Source organism: Triturus cristatus, chromosome 9 (genome assembly GCF_964204655.1).
Source record: "Triturus cristatus chromosome 9, aTriCri1.1, whole genome shotgun sequence".
In the NCBI taxonomy this organism is placed as follows: Eukaryota; Metazoa; Chordata; class Amphibia; order Caudata; family Salamandridae; genus Triturus; species Triturus cristatus.
Genome location: NC_140592.1, coordinates 1,211,368,690 through 1,211,384,740, shown reverse-complemented (window position 1 = coordinate 1,211,384,740; position 16,051 = coordinate 1,211,368,690). Strand labels below are relative to the sequence as shown.

Genomic DNA, 16,051 nt, shown 5'->3' with positions numbered 1-16,051 from the left:
TGGAATTAGCGGGAGAGGTGGAAAGGCGTATGCAAATTTGCCTGACCAGTTCATCCATATCGCATTGCCTTTGGACAATGGGTGTGGGTATCTGGCGGCGAAGCTTGGGCATTTTTTGTTTTCGTGGGTGGCGAAGAGGTCTACTTGAGGATGCCCCCACCTGTAGAAGAATGGGCGAAGAACTTGTGGGTGCAGTTCCCATTCGTGCATTTGCTGCGTTTGTCTTCTGAGCAGATCTGCCATGGTGTTTTGTATGCTTGGGACGTGTTGTGCCAGGAGAAAGATTTTTTGTGGAACTGCCCATCTCCATATGCTCTGTGCTAAGCGGGAGAGCTGGGGAGAGTGTGTCCCCCCCCTGTTTTTGAATATAATACATTGCAGTCATATTGTCTGTGCGAATGAGGACTGCTTTGGCTGAAATTTGTCTCTGAAAGGATTTCAGGGCTAGAAAGATCGCCAATAACTCCAGATGGTTGATGTGGAGTAATTTTTGCTGTGGCGTCCATAGACCTTGCACCGTGAGGTGTAGAAGGTGCGCTCCCCAGCCGGAGAGCGATGCGTCCGTTGTTAGAATCACCTGGGGAACCGGGTCCAGGAACGGCCGCCCTTTGGAAAGGTTTGTGGTGTTCCACCACTGCAGAGAGTGATGGGAGCGGCCGTCCACCAACACCAGATCCGTCAGCTGTCCCTGGGCCTGGTTCCACTGCCGTGCTAGGCACTCTTGGAGTGGACGCATGTGGAGTCTTGCATGGGGCACTATGAAGATGCAAGACGCCATCATCCCTATTAGCTTCATAAACACTCTTGCTGGGAGAGAGTGCTGAAGAAGGAATGTTTGGCGCAAAGCTTGTATGCTTGCGATTCTGGCTGAATTGGGATAGGCTATAGCTTTGGAGGTGTCTATAGTGGCCCCGAGATATTGCTTTGTGTGAGATGGTATGAGGTGGGACTTTTGATGGTTCACCGTGAAGCCTGGCTGGTGGAGCAGTTGGATGGTGCTGTTTGTATGTTGCACACACTGGTCGTAGGACACGGCTTTTATCAGCCAGTCGTCCAAGTAAGGGAAGACGTGAATGTGTTGTCTTCTGAGGTGAGCTGCTACTACCGCTAGGCATTTGGTAAACACCCGTGGTGCGGTCGTGACCCCGAAGGGGAGAACCCTGAATTGGTAATGCTGACCGTCCACCATAAACCTGAGGTACTTCGTGTGAGAAGGGTGTATTGGAATATGAAAGTATGCGTCTTTCAAGTCCAGTGTAGTGAGAAAGTCTCCCTGACAGAGGAGTGGGAGAACTTGTTGGAGGGTGACCATATGGAAATGGTCCGAATGTATGTATGCATTTAGAGGCCGGAGGTCTAGAATGGGCCGTAGGGTCTCGTCTCTCTTTGGTATTAGAAAATACAAAGAGTAGACCCCTAGATTTTGCTGATTGACGGGGACCTGCTCTATAGCTTGTTTTTGCAGGAGGGAGATTACCTCCTGTTTGAGCAGTGTGGTGTGTTCTTGTGACATTGTACGGTGCCTGGGTGGAATATTGGGTGGGGTAGATGTTAGTTCGAGACAGTAGCCTGACTGAACAATTTGTGTCACCCATTTGTCTGATGTTATGGTATCCCAGGTGTGAAGAAAATGCCGTAGTCTGCCCCCGACTGGAGTGAAATGGTCTGGGGGAAGCGGGGGAAAGTCATTGGGCGGGTGGTGTGGCAGAACGGGTGTTGTTGGTTTTGCCCCTGCCTTTATTATTGTTTCCCCTATATCCACCCCTCTGATAGCCCTTTGAGAAGGTATTCTGAGGAGGGGACTTGTAGGAAGTAGAGGCGCTATCGGCAGAGTAACCTCTGCCTGTGCCCCGAAAGGAGGAACGACGAAATGAACGTCTAGGGGTCTGGGATTGTAATGCCCCCATAGACTTTACTGTATCCGTGTCCTTCTTCATTTTCTCCAATGCTTCGTCCACCTTTGGACCAAATAGGTGTTGTTGGTCAAAGGGGTGATTTAATATAGATGCCTGGACTTCTGGCTTAAACCCTGAGATTCTGAGCCAGGCATGACGACGAAGCAAAACACTGGTGTTTATAGCTCTAGAAGCTGTGTCTGCTGCGTCGAGGGCACATTTAATTGAGGTGTTAGTGATGAGCTTTCCCTCCTGTATTAGCTCATGAGCCCTGTGTTTATGTTTTTCTGGGAGGTGTTGCATGATAGCCTCCAGTTCATCGTAATGTGCTCTATCATAACGTGCAAGCAGAGCTTGTGTGTTGGCAATGCGCCACATATTTGCGGCTTGCGAGGCAGTGCGTTTACCAGACGCATCTAAGAGCTTTGACTCCTTATCTGGTGGCGGAGCCTCCCCTGAGGATTGAGAGTTAGACCGCTTCCTAGCTGTGGATACCACCAATGAGTCCAAGGGAGCAGGTCCTTTAATATATGCAGGATCTGTGGGGGCTGCTTTATATTTTTTCTCTATACTGGGGTTTAGTACCCTAGCTCTGACTGGGTCCTTGAACACCTCTGCAGCATGTTTGGTTACCCCTTTTAGCATGGGCAATATTGCTGTGGCCTTATCTTGTATGTCAAAAGTGTCCAGCAGGAAATCGTCGTCAACTGGCTCACTATGTAATTCCACCCCATGGTAGTGTGCCGCCCGCTGTATTAAGTGGTGGAACCCCAGGGAGTCCTCTGGAGGAGATGGCCTGGATGGATAAATGTCATCCTGAGGCACATCCGGTACATCGGGGTTGTGGTAATCCTCCCATGGGTCTGGTGTCCCTGGAGGTGTGGGGTCTATTGGGGCGTCTGCCGGATCATAATCTGGATCTCCATAATCAGGGTCTGGAGATGGGGTTGGAGAGCGGTGAGGCAAAGGTGGTGGAAATATGGGAGGTGGAGGAGGTGGAGAAGGTGGAGGAGGAGGTGGTGGGGAGGGTACTCTGAAGGGGGATGTGGCAGAGTCCTTCCGTTTTGGCGGTGGAGGAGGATCTGGCTTGTGTAAATGTCTTTTTTTGGAAGACAAAGTTAAATGACCAGTCTTTGGATCCTGTGTTAAAGTTTTTTGATAAGGATCAGGCGTAAATAGTTCTTGTGGCACCGAATCGTCTGTCGGTGCCGATGTTTTCGGAGCCGAGGGCTTCGATGGTTTCTCCATGCCATGTTTTTTCGGGGTCTCCGATTTCTTCGGTGCCGAGGCGGGCTTCGGCGCCGGAGCGTCGGTGCCGAGGGGCTTATGCTTAATCGGCACCGAGAGTGCAGGTTTCGAGCCCGATGACTTCGGAGCCGAACTGGGTGTGGTTTTCTTCAGTGCCGAACGGTGTTTTTCGGCACCAGGAGTAGGCTGGCTCGAGCCCGAGCCGCCGGGAGACTTATGCTGCTTCGACACCGGGCCCGAAGGTGGGGTGATAGAAGCTGTATGTTTGGTTTTCCCTAGGCCCGAAGGCGAAGGTGTAATCGGAGTCTCTTTCGATGTGGGTACGGGAGTGGGAGGGGGTAAAGTACTCACGACCCTCTGCGCCGGTGTTATCTCCTCCAGGTCAGAGTCGTCGGCCTCGGAAGCGCTGACGAGTTCTTCCTCCTGCTCGGCGTGCTGCTGCCCCGAAGCTCCGGTGTCGTCTCCGAAGATGTCGGGTGGAGCCGAAGTCGACGAGTGCGCCATGGTGCGTCAAGCTCTTCGATCCCGGATGGTCTTTTTCGATCGAAAAGACTTGCAGGCGGGGCAGTCTCGAGCCTCGTGTTCGGGAGAGAGGCAGAGGTTACACACCTGATGGAGGTCGGTGTGGGGAAATTTAGACCCAAATTTTGGGCACTTTTTGAAGGGAGTCCTTTCCATCGGCCGAGACCGGAGTCGAGGGAGGCCCGTAGGCCGGTGCCGATGTCTGGAATCGAAAAGTGCCGCCGAGAGAGATGAAGAAGATGATTTTTATCTTAAGAATCTCGATGGACGAGGATTTTCCGTTGAAGGTCGAACTGGAAAGGTTCGAAGCCGGAGCACGAAGTATCACATCCGAGCCTGATGGCGGAAAAAAACAATCTGAGGATGGAGCCGAAGTCCATGCGCAGTACGGACCGAAGGAGGAGTCACCGAACTCGTGACTTCCAAAGACTGTCCAAGAAGAAAAACAAACTGCAAACATCCGGGCCCAACACCAGATGGCGATCTATGCAAAAGTGTACAATCTGCAGCTCATATGCCTCGAACATATGCTTTTCCCTTTTCATATTTTTGCGTTTAATGGCCTTCATCATTTATATATACAGATCATAATTTTTTAAGCAAATAATTGGCTGCCTTGGGTGGTTTCATACAATTTATTTTCTCTGCCCTGGGAGTCTCCACTAGTAGCAGGGGGTCCTGATTTTCACATTGTTTGTCTCAGGACCCCAGACTGAAGTGGTAGGATTTTACTTCCTTCTTTGGAAAATTGAGCCTAGCAGTTTTAGGGTCTAAAACAAATGTATTTCTCATTTATGATAGGCAAATTTGTGAGTGAAGTAAAATATATTTTAATTGTAAGACTTGTTTATTAACTTTAATCCACACTTCCTTTTTACTTAGCAATTTATGCAAATGGAAAAATATGTTCACTTAGAAGGCCCTTTTCAGATGGAGCAGCAAAGCTAGAATAGCTTCAGGGAAGGCAGCTGTGGTACCAGACATTCCGGGCAGGCAGCCCTAAGGCGGCCGGTCAAACCATCATGCGCAGTGAAAGGCGTGCACTACCACTCCCCTCAGTGCCCTCACCGCCCCCCAGGCACCGCCCCCCACTCCGCAGGAAAGAAGAAATAAAACAAGTGTCTTTTTTTCCCCCTATCCTGACATTTTTGGGGGGCGTGAGGGGGAGACGCTCCTCTGCCATAGCGGAGGCGCCGCTGCTTAGATCAAGCAGCAGTGCTTGCAGAATTTCACATCACATCAGTGAGTTATGGTAGCAAAGTTTTAGCTCAGGGAGCCATGCTTGCAGAGCAGGGTTCTCTAAAGTCGGTCCTGGAGGGCCGGATCCATGCCAGATTGTTAGCGTATCCCCATTTAGATAAATGTAGTTATCTTAAAAATCTGGCATGGATCCGGCTCTACAGGACAGACTTTGGAGATCCCTGGTATAGAGTGCTCCGAAGAGCTACAGACTAAGGTAAGGCAAAAGGCCACTGGGAGACGGGTCAGGGAAAGGATACAAAATGGTTTTTTATCCTACAAGGTGATACTCAATAATATAAACATCTGTGCAGTAAAGGAAAAGGAGGAGGCACAATTAGGAATCGCACACCTACAAGAAATCAAAAAAAGATACAAGGCTAACCTGTTTCAGAGGGAAAAGATGACTAGTGCTAAAGGTCAGATCAGAAGTAACGTAACAAAACTTTGTATCATAGAAACATAAACAGTAAGCACAAAATATAAAGAACAGCGAATGCCTATGCCCTGCCATAATGATGGAGTGGCAAACAGCGAATATAAGATAGCCGGACACAAACCGAGAAGAAAGCTAAAGCAAAGCTTGAGACCATGAAATGACAGTGAGGCTTTCAGTTTCCCTAGCTTCAAATAACAGTGTCCCCTAGGGTTCTTGTGTGCATTTGTTTGACATCTTACAATGGTGCTAAACCCACACTAATTCTCAGGTCTCATCCAAGCGTCCAACTAGTGGCCAGATCCTATCTGGGCACGACGCTTCAAGCAGTGGGGTGCTTCTTCCTTGGCCCTCACCGGTACAGGTGCAGCAGGAGCGTAAACACTCTGCTGTAATAGTCCAGAAACGGGGCCTCGTGGTCCACTAGCGAGAGGAACTCTACTGTCCAAGGCACGGTGAGAATCATCCTTCGACTCTGTATGCAGCGCCTCAGTAAGCCCAGCACATCCAGCCCTGGCAGGGTCTGCAAAGACAAGCACAACATTCATTGGGTGTTCATACTCGCTCCCAACCACAGAATCATAACTAATTTTAATGGAAAAAAGTTTCCATGTCTCATTTTGTCACTAACCATCCCACTGATCTGATTTCCAAAGTGACAATTGCAGTTGTATGTGATTTCATAGATAAACAACTTTATTTAATACTGTTAGTAAGAAACTATTTCACCTAAACTGTTTAACAGAAATTTTCAAGATGAGAAAATGTTACCATTTCTTAGAAAGTGATTCCTGAAATACCTTTTTTCTAAGTTTCCTTTTGTATGTTTACATTTTAAGGTACCATTAATCTTCAATAGGAGTTCTCCATAAGTATTCCCTCACGTTTGTGCATAGATCCCCAAATTATACACCTACCACCCCTTCTCCGTACAAAACAATAGGAAATAGACAAGCATTTTGTGAATGCTAATCACTTCGGAGAGGTTGGACTATTCTGCACAAAACTCTGCACATCATTAGCAAATCTAGTTAAGGTTCAGTATGCCAGTTCCCATACAGATCCGAGCAGGGGGAAACAGTTAAAGGGTCGAGAGGGTCAAAAACATGCATCTCTCAGTCAAGCCCCCACTGGAAATTTTGCTGTGTGCTACAGCAAAGAACGGTTGACAGATTTACACCAAAGTTGGAATAAAAGAAGAATTTCACTCAGAAAGTATGTTTTTGGTGCAGGTACATCCAGTAGCTTTTGAGAGATCAGCGTTTCACAAGTATGTCAGATGGGCATCAAATAATTAAAAATTTTAAGATATCTCAGCTATTTAATTTGCAAACAGGAAACTTGCTAGTCCGGTTGCACTTGAATTTTCAACAAATGTGACTGGCTTATAAAGGGATTCAATTATATTTTTTCCGCCATCTTGAAATTTCTGAAATTGCAAAAACTTGCTAGTTTTACGTAGAGGGAAAGGGAAAATCACACAAAAAGTGAGACTTAATAGATTCTGTCACAAAGGGGAGTAGATGGGTACCATAAGTAGTCGAAAAATGAGAAGGCCACATTTATTAGACCGGAATCTAGTGTAGCCGTAAAAATTAGCGTTTTCTCATCTGAAACAGGTACCATTTTTCCGAGCTCATATATTTCTGCAATTTCCACAGTTCCATGTAGGCCAAAAAAAGTGAATACTCATAAAGCACTACTAAAAGAAAAACTGAAGTACAGACAGGGTGAGGGCCCTATGCTGAACACTGGTAGCGCAGCGCCTATGGTTGTGCTTACCGGACGTTTGCTGCCCGCATAGGTAGGTTCAGGGCTTGAACAAAGGCCAGGCCATCTAGCCAAACCCTGCTATGAATAGACGAAGGCCCAGCATAGCGGGGGTTTGCCCAAGTATGCAAAAAGTGATGGGATTTATTCATTATGAATCCTTATGACAAAGCCAATAGGCACGCTTGACTTACAGTGAAAAGCATCTGGGGTAAAGGCAATAATGTCCTATAACCTGTAGGTAGTTATTTTATTACATGGAATCTTACTGATTATTGTAGTAAGCAAGGAGTACGTCTCGACAAACCCGGGGTAGAAAATGTGAAGTGTTGTAAGTTTAGTTAGAATCTCTTCAGAAGGCCGGGCAGGCTTAGTTTTCAGCCAGCATGTTGTAGTCATAAATATAATTAAAGGAAAAAAAACTCTCTCTCTCTCAAACCCTCTTCTGCAACTGGTCTGTGTGAGTGTCATTAACATTCTCCTGCCAATCACGACTGCATACAGGAGGGGCTATGTGTTAGCCCACTTCAGCAATTGGGTCTATTGCTCTGTGAGTGACGACATTGGTCAGATCACACATGCATGATTGGGCTTCACAGCCAGGGCTGGTGGGCCTCTCTTTTGTTTTCCATTTTCTCCTTTTATAGCTCTTTTTTCATTTCTCTCATTCTATTTTCCTTTTACAAAATTCAAGGAAATCTTGACTGGCTGGTAAAGAGGTGCTTTTGATTTGCCTACAACTTAAGCATAGTTTGATGAATTTGCAGAAAATTTGGCAAATGCTATACACGTTTTATCTTGCTCTATATATTTTTCAATTCATATGGATCTGTTAAGGGGAGCACAGTTAATTGAGGGAGGGTCAAATAGTGTTAATCTGCTAACAACTGTTGCACCCTTTGATAAATCTACAAACCATGAGGCAGTCATGTAGCATGTTTAGTTTTCTGTTTCTATGTCAAGTCTTATTCACATCTATAAAGGGGGCTAAATCTAAATTAAGAGGGGGGTAAAAAAGCTTTCAAGTGCTAATATGGCGCACGTTCATTAATCTGCATGAAATCTGACAAACTGTTAGGAAGTTAGACCCAGTACAACAATCTTAGGCTTGTAGGATTCACGAAGGGTGGGCAAGTTAACAGGTGGGGGTCAACAATCTTTGACTTGCTGATAACTTTGGGACAGTTTCATCGAGCCAGCAGGAATGGGCACAGTAAAAGGGGTCAAAAAAATGCTCATTTGCTAAAAACTTTGTCACTATTTAATGAATTAGAATGCAATTTCTCAGGCGGTTTGCAAGTTAAGCTCAAGTGCATAACATATTCTTGATATGCTGAGTTACACGCAGATCTATCAAGAGTGCCACAGGTAGAAGGAGTGGGGAGTAAATAGTATAAAGGCTTTTCCTTGGATCATGGGAATATCAATGGTTACTGAGCACTACACACAGTGATTACTGCGATTTACCACCTTTTTTAATCCACTTACCCAAGGACTTGGCTTTCACCAGGTCGCAAAGCCAAGAAGTTGAGACATTTATTAGGAGGCTGTAGCAGGTGAAAAACTGAGTAACATCTTGATATTGTATACAAGACTCCCTAAATGGATAGGTATTTATTAACAAGGAGGTAATAGGGCAGTGAAGATACACACGCAAAAAAGAAAAAAAACAGGCGCTACCAACTCTGGGATTAAGATATGATGCAAACACTTTCCGTTTTCACATTAAAAAATAGCTTTTTATACCATGGAGCCAGAAAGACCATTGTTATCATACAGAGAGAGGTTTGTGGTGTTCTAGGCTGCCTGCAGAACTCTTGGGTTTACCACTATTTGTTTATTCCCAGTCATGGAAGAGGTTCCGGACAGAAAAACATTGTTTCATGTCAGATAAATGCCTACCATTTACCCTTCTTCGTAGTACTGAGTTCAAGGTGGCAAAAAGCAAGAGGTTTAGGTCTGCGTGACTGAGTTTTCCAAACAGGTTCAAAATTAAAAAATAAGGGAAAGTTCTCAAAATAACATATCCCTTATTACAAGTTCCACACATGAAAATAGGGAGGTCAAATTTGTTTTCCCCAGAAATAAGGAGCAATACACAAACTGGTCAATACCGGGTCCAATTCCGTGTTTTTCACCACGCGCGCAATATAGGGGCCCAAATCAACATTAATTTACCACTTGTTTGCAGGACGTGGTCAAGAGATGTGGGGTTTTGTTTTGGCTTGTGGCGAAGGTGACAGGGGTTTGTTGGAGTGCCATGAGGCGAGGGAAGAGCAAGCCGGGGCGTTTGCTGCTGCTCCAATGTTGTAGGAGGAGGGCAGCTACCTGTCTAACACAGCAGCCACCATCAACAACCACTCGGTCAGGTATGGGTCTCAGGCCTCTGGACCTGGGATCACCAGGTCTAATATTTGCAGGCCTGGTAACTCGGGGTCCAGAAAAACCAAAACATCTCTAATTTCCTGGTCAAGAGATATCGCTCTTGAGAACTCACAATAAGAGCTACTGTGGCAAAATCTAACAGGGGGATCTGGTTCATTTGGCTGAGTCAATGTAGGGAAGACCCTTAGAGATCCGGAATTCTTGCAGAAGACTGGTTGTTAGCGGGTAGGCGCACCAACAGTGCCAACCCCTTCACAAAAGTCCTTTAGGGATCCAGGTAACGGTTGAATTACAGGCCTATGGGTGAAAACAAAAAACCTTGCATCAGTCTGGGGATGAATTTGAGTAGATAAAGGCACCCTTGTGGCGCTGGACAGGTCAGAGGATGTGCATGCTCACCAGAGTCGAATTCCTGATGCATTTCCTTATAGACCTGTGGTGTTGCAGTTTCTGTCTTGGTGATTCTGGCCAGGAGGGCTGCAAAGTCTTCATGCCACCTGGGGGACAGCTTCACAAAGTGCCTGTCCCCGTCAGTCCTGAACCAGCTGGCCCTTTCTCTTTGCTTTGGCGGCCAGCTTTTCTCTATTCGGCTTTGTCGTCTTCTACGTCATGGCAGAACAGGTGTCTTTCTTCCAGAGTCGAGGACAGACAGGGAATCAAACAGAGTACTGTCCCCTGTAAAGTGTTTCTGTGATTGGACAGACAGAGTAGTCTTCTCGATTTTCAACCAAATATAAATCAGTGGTTCAAAGGGGCCAACATTGATCTTCCTTTGTGGTAGTGCAGGGAAGCCAGACCGATCCAAAGTGCAAAGTTCAATCAAAACTCAAAATTTCCTTCAATCAGAAGGAGGGAGTTGCCCCTTTGCGGTTTTCTATGTACTGGGCAGGTATGCAGCCGCAAGGCTGTTTCCAACCCGTCATGGGGTTTTGTTGTTTTGGAGTAGACATCCATGGCCAAGTTACCTTGGTTAGTAGATTACTCCTAGCATAAAACAGGAAATGGGGAGGTTTGGATTTCAGGTACAGTGAAGAAAAAGTAGTTTGCAAGATGGGTTGCCGCATGGTATTTCCATTTTTTTAAATTTGCTCGAATACGTTTTTCTTTCAGCCAACTTGGTATGCAGAGATTGATCGAATAAGAGCTCACATAAATGGCAGCTGTATCTTTGCCAGTTGAAAAGATCCTGCTTCCTTATAAGATGGCCTTTATGCGTGAATTCAAGCGACACCTTCCCACCATGCTATGCACACGATGCGCGTTACTTCACTTCCTTATTGCAACCACGGTAGTGTCTTCGAGGTGCTGACTCTCTGTGCAAGAGGTACTGAGTGAATTTGCCTTGCTCTACCCGGTTCTAATTGACAGACCAGTATCCAATTCATTTCTGGTATTATTCTTTTTCGGGCACTTTAGGTGTCACAGTTCTGAAGTGGTGTATAGTCTTATTCTAAAATTTGTTTTGCTAGGTGGAAGCTCGTAGAAGTGGTTTTGAACAGGATTGTAGGAGAGTAGGATCTGCTTCACATGGGTACCCCCACTTTTTGCTGGAGTTTCCCTGTTTTTCGACCTTAGTCTGGCTGTGGCCCTGCTAAAAAAGAACCCAGCCTAGCTGCATATAAAACCTGTAAGTCACTCCTATGGCAGGCCTTAACAATCCTGAAGGCAGAGTGCTTGGTATTTATGTGAGAGGGTGCCCCTGCATGAGCAGAGGCCCTCTGCAGCGTTCGGAGTACCTCCTCTGATGCGGTTTGTGGTTGAGCCTGACCATATACTCTTAAGTGCATTATAACCTCACAGCAAATGCTAACTTCGGGATGGCTGCACGGAAACATGTCGTGTTTGGTGTCAAGCGCTTTGGAATACAACCCCCCCCCCCCCCCACCCCCTCGCCAGTTCTGGCGGCGGGTGTAGTATTCCACCCTTCTAGAGGGAGAGACATGTTCACATTGGTCTAACTCGGTAGGACTTTCTACAGCCATGGCATCAAAAAAATGGATGCATCTGCCACAGACACGGGTCTGGCCTCCTGCTGCTGTCTGAGACTCCGGCAGGGGTGGCCCGGACAATAGGTTTCCTGTCCCAGGGAGGTGCAACCACCTCCCCAGACAGGCAGATGTGTATTGGGGCTGGGTGAGAGCACTCTCTGGTGCTTTGAAGTCCTGCACTGGGGGCACACTTGGTGTCCCTGTGCATAGTCCAGTTCAAACCGGTTGCAGGGGCTACTTGCCCCTGCTCTGGTGCGAAACTGGACAAAGGAAATGGGTGTAACCACCCCTCTTTCCAAACCCTCCCATAGGTGGGTCCCTAGAGCATGTCCAACCCACAAACTTTGTATAAGTATGGGAACCCAGTCCTTGCGACTTTAGATTACCCTGGATGAAACTCTGCAATATATATCCTGGACCGTCGACTTTCTACTTTGCTTAGAAGACTGAAGAAATCTCCCTTGGGGTCAAGGAGTGACTCCCCTGCTTGGTAGGCACCAAAGAAGCAACTGACCCATCTGCATCGCTGAAGCTCCCGCCGGACGCTGAAGTCTTTGCATCACCAGAAGTGGATTTCCAGACTTCCCCGAGGATACCCTGAGTCCACAGCAAAGCTGAGGCCCGTGGCTATCGTGGGTGACGTGGAACCGCGACCCCTGGACACCGTGATCTTTTGCAGCAACATCCCCTTCCTGGTCTTCCTCGAAGTTGTGCTTTGGGCTCCGAGTAGCCCCAGCCTCTAGCATCTCCTGCACCGAAGATTTCTGACCTCCACTCCACGAGTGACCCGTGGGCCAGTTTCCAGTGCGACCGCTCGAGGCTCCTTCACGATCGCTAGCCCGTTGGCTAGTAGGACCCCACGAAGGCAACTCCTCTTCTGATTGGGCTCTCCTGGTTGCTCCAGATGTGCCCCGACTTACCCTCGCTGGGTGAGTCCCCCAGACCTTGCTGGTCTGCACCACCGTCCTTTCTCCGATTCCCAGTGACTTGCCGTTGCCAAGGCTTGTTGGGTCCAATCTGGTCGCCGACACCGCAGCACTCGACAGACTTCGTGGGACAGCTCGAATCCAGCTCCTGGTCGTCATCGGCGCCTCCTGGACCTCGTGGCTGAAGATTCAAGACACCCGTCAACTCACCTGAAGCACCCGACATCTGTGGGCATTGGTCTATCGTGCCCTTGGTCACTGGTAAGTGACCCAGACTCTGTCCCCGCTACTTTCAGGTTCCTTCCATCCTAGATTCAGGCTTGGATCGCTTCGGACACTTCTCCTCTTCACGGCAGCAGCACTTCTTCGCCAGCTTCCATTGAAATCGACGACGCGACCCGACACCAAGACACCTATGCACCCGGCTTCCCTGGGTGAATTAACACGAGTACTCTGCTGCTCCTGTGGGTGCTAGCCCTAGAACTTCCTAAGTCCAAAAGGGGTTTGGTCCCGACTCATTTCTAAGTGCCCCATATCTTTAAATTTCCAACCGCGACATTGCCCATAGAAGCTAACGGAAACCCGCGGCTGTGTTCACACACTGCACATGGCCCCCGTGGGTCCCATGTGTCGCTACCTTGGGTGGTTCCTTGGGGTCCCAGCGATTCTACAGGCTCTAGGCCTTGTGTCTAGTTCAGTTGTGGTTCTTATACCACTTTTTTGGTATATGGTTTGGTATGCCCCTAGGGCCCAAACGTGTATTTGTGCTATTACTGTTGATTGCTAACTTGTAACTTAAGTACTTCGAGCTCCAGTCTCATAAAGAGACTAGAGGGGTGTGTTTTATCTTAAATACATATATTTTAAATATATACCTGGTGTGGTTGTCCTTTCATTTGGTCATTCAAGAAATTATAGACTGGTAAAACAAGCTGCTTTACATTCCTTCAAGACTTAGCCTGAAGGCTGCTCTCCATAGCTACCACTAGGATAGCTTTCAATAAAGGTTGTCTTTAAACCTATTCACCATAAGGGGTTGTTTGGACTGGTACAAGGTGCCCACTGTAATTAGTGGACAGCATATACCAGGCCAACTTCTCACAATGATCATTATAAATATTCAGTATGCCACAAGCGGCCACTCTATAGGAATAGTAGAATGTTTGGATTCATATGCATGAGTATACTCCCACAAATACATTGTGAGAATGCAGAACATTGGACACAGCGAGGTCCCTAATTGATAACACTTCATATATTAGGTGTTCCAATTTGTCTGAAGAGGTCTGAGGGCTTGTCTGCACGGACGATGCACACTGTTATGATGGCACCATCCTGGAAACAGAAATGGTAATCCGTGGTCATTGTCAAGTCGTAGAGATATCTGTTCGATTGAATTTCTCATGGTTTCATGTGTACTACCAGCTTCGTGGCAAATTTAGCCTGCATGGCACATTAGCTTAATTTATGTGGTCCTTGAATGTGACATGGGATTATTTCCAGGCAAAAGATATGCTTGTGTCTCTGGTACTTTAGTCCCTTTTTCAGCAAATGTGGTCTCTGGTACAACAAGGTGCTGATTAGTCTAGTGTACATGTGTATGTGGTATTATGACCCTATGAAATGTGGTTTCTCGATTGTTTTAATTTTTCGGCTTGGTTCCTCTTGTCTTACCAGTCATGAGGAGGCCTTTAATGAAGACCAGCTGAAACGCGTTGACTCACTAGTAGGAGTAAAACAAGATACATTACTATCTAATTATTTTTCGGTCATAAGGAGAAATTTAAAGGGGTGAAAGCCTCAGAACGTTCTGGACTATACGACTACCTAAAGGTGGATTGTGGCTGCACTTGTTTCAAAATCACCCCTGTATTCTGAGAAATAAGGAAGAAAGGATGAACAAATGGACAATCAATGTATATATTTCTTACGGACAATTGGAAGGTGTTGAATTTTCCCCACTAGTGTGGCTTTTGTGTGCTGTGTAAATGTTTCTCTTATGTAATCGAAATTGTGTTTGTTCTGTATTCACTTATTTACTTTACCAGAGATAAAAAAAGAAATATTCTAATGCCTAATGATGCAAAGTTAGTTTTTTTTTAAAAACAGTCTGATAAATTAATTTATGAACGATTGAGTCATATTTCCGATGGAAATTCTTTGTGGGGAGAGGAGTTGACCTAACGGCTAGGGCGCTCGACCTCGGACCTGGGGAACTGGGTTAGAGTCTCGGTAATGACGCTGAACATCCTGTGATTTTGAGATGTAGGAAAGTGGCTCTGTATATACTGTTCCCAAATAGGTACAGTGTGTACAGAGTCCACAGTCCCCAAAGGTTTGGCAGAGGCTAAAGTTAGATATAACCTTACTCTCCAAAGTGGTAGCTTGGTCGAGCAGTAAGGCAGTATCAGAGGACAGTGTAAAGCATTTTTTGTACACACTCAGTCAGCAAATGGTCTCACACACTCAAGAACTGAACTCTAGGCCAATGGTTTATATAAAAAAATATATGGTTGTTTTATTTTAGAACCAACAATAGGTATCAAAATATACTTTCTCAGAATGAGATGTTTTAGTTCAATACTTTGCAATAGGCAATTGAGTTTTGAAGGTAATAGTTACAGTTTGTTGCAATAGGCAACACAATTTCAAACACAATAATACATTGAGCTCAAGGGAATTTTAAGTTATATGCATTTGATTACTTTCAGGATTACTTTTCTAACTCCAGGACTGGATCCTAGATTCAGTCCTGGGACAGTTCTTGGAAACAAGTGAGTAAATTAGTTTTAGTTACTGTTCTGATTTTTAAACAATATTTTGCTATTTTAAAAGTTGACACTTAAAAACTTTTTCGATTACCAATGTTATCCTATGGAAGGAAATTCACTAGGCAGGTAAGTGGGGTTATGGTTACTTTTTCTAGGTCAGTGTTGGATCCTAGATCCAGCACTAGTGTCCCACCTGTAAGCAGTTGAGAAACTGCGTTTAAGTTATAAAGGCGATTTTTAAGGAATATTTATAAGTTTGCAAAATCGACACTTAGAAGAAATTTCATAGAAAAACAGTCAATGGTTTCCTATGGAAGAAAATTAAAGTTACGGGTAAAGTATGTTCTCGTTACTTTTGCAATCCAATTGCTGGGCTCCTAGGCTCAGTACTGGGACATCTATCTAAAACAGGTAAGTAATTAAGTTTTCACAGTTGGTACGATTTTTAAAGAATATTTGTAGTTTGCAAAAATCGACACTTAGAAGAAATTTCACAGAAAAACAGTCAATGGTTTCCTACGGGAGAAAATTGAGTTAGTGGTAAGTACGGTCGTAAGTACTTTTCGGGGTCAGTGCTGGGCACCAAGATCCAGCACTGGGATCTCTACTAATAGCAAGTGAGTATTTCCGTTTTCGTTATTCGGTTGATTTTAGGTGAATATTTTAAAGTTTAGAAACTCCACACTTAGAAGAAATTTTAGAAGAAACCAGTCAATGTTACCCTAAGGAAGAAAAGTGAGTTATCTGCTTTTGGGTAAGTACTCGACTGGCAGAGTTGAGGTTCTGGGCAGAGACTCCAGGGTCTCCCAGGGTCAGGTAGGTACAGTTGTTACACCCTCTGCGGCACTGGGGCGGCCGGGTGCAGAGTGAG

General features: G+C 45.9%; 1 protein-coding gene across 1 annotated transcript in view; it reads right to left on the bottom strand.

The window, feature by feature from the left end:
- CDAN1 (codanin 1) overlaps window positions 1–16,051 on the bottom strand; it is a 237,335-nt gene that overhangs the window by 104,665 nt on the left and 116,619 nt on the right. Inside the window, exon 14 of the mRNA XM_085627237.1 lies at window positions 5,697–5,863. Within this exon, the coding sequence (XP_085483363.1) occupies window positions 5,697–5,863 (167 nt within the window). The remainder of the gene's footprint in view (window positions 1–5,696; window positions 5,864–16,051) is intronic.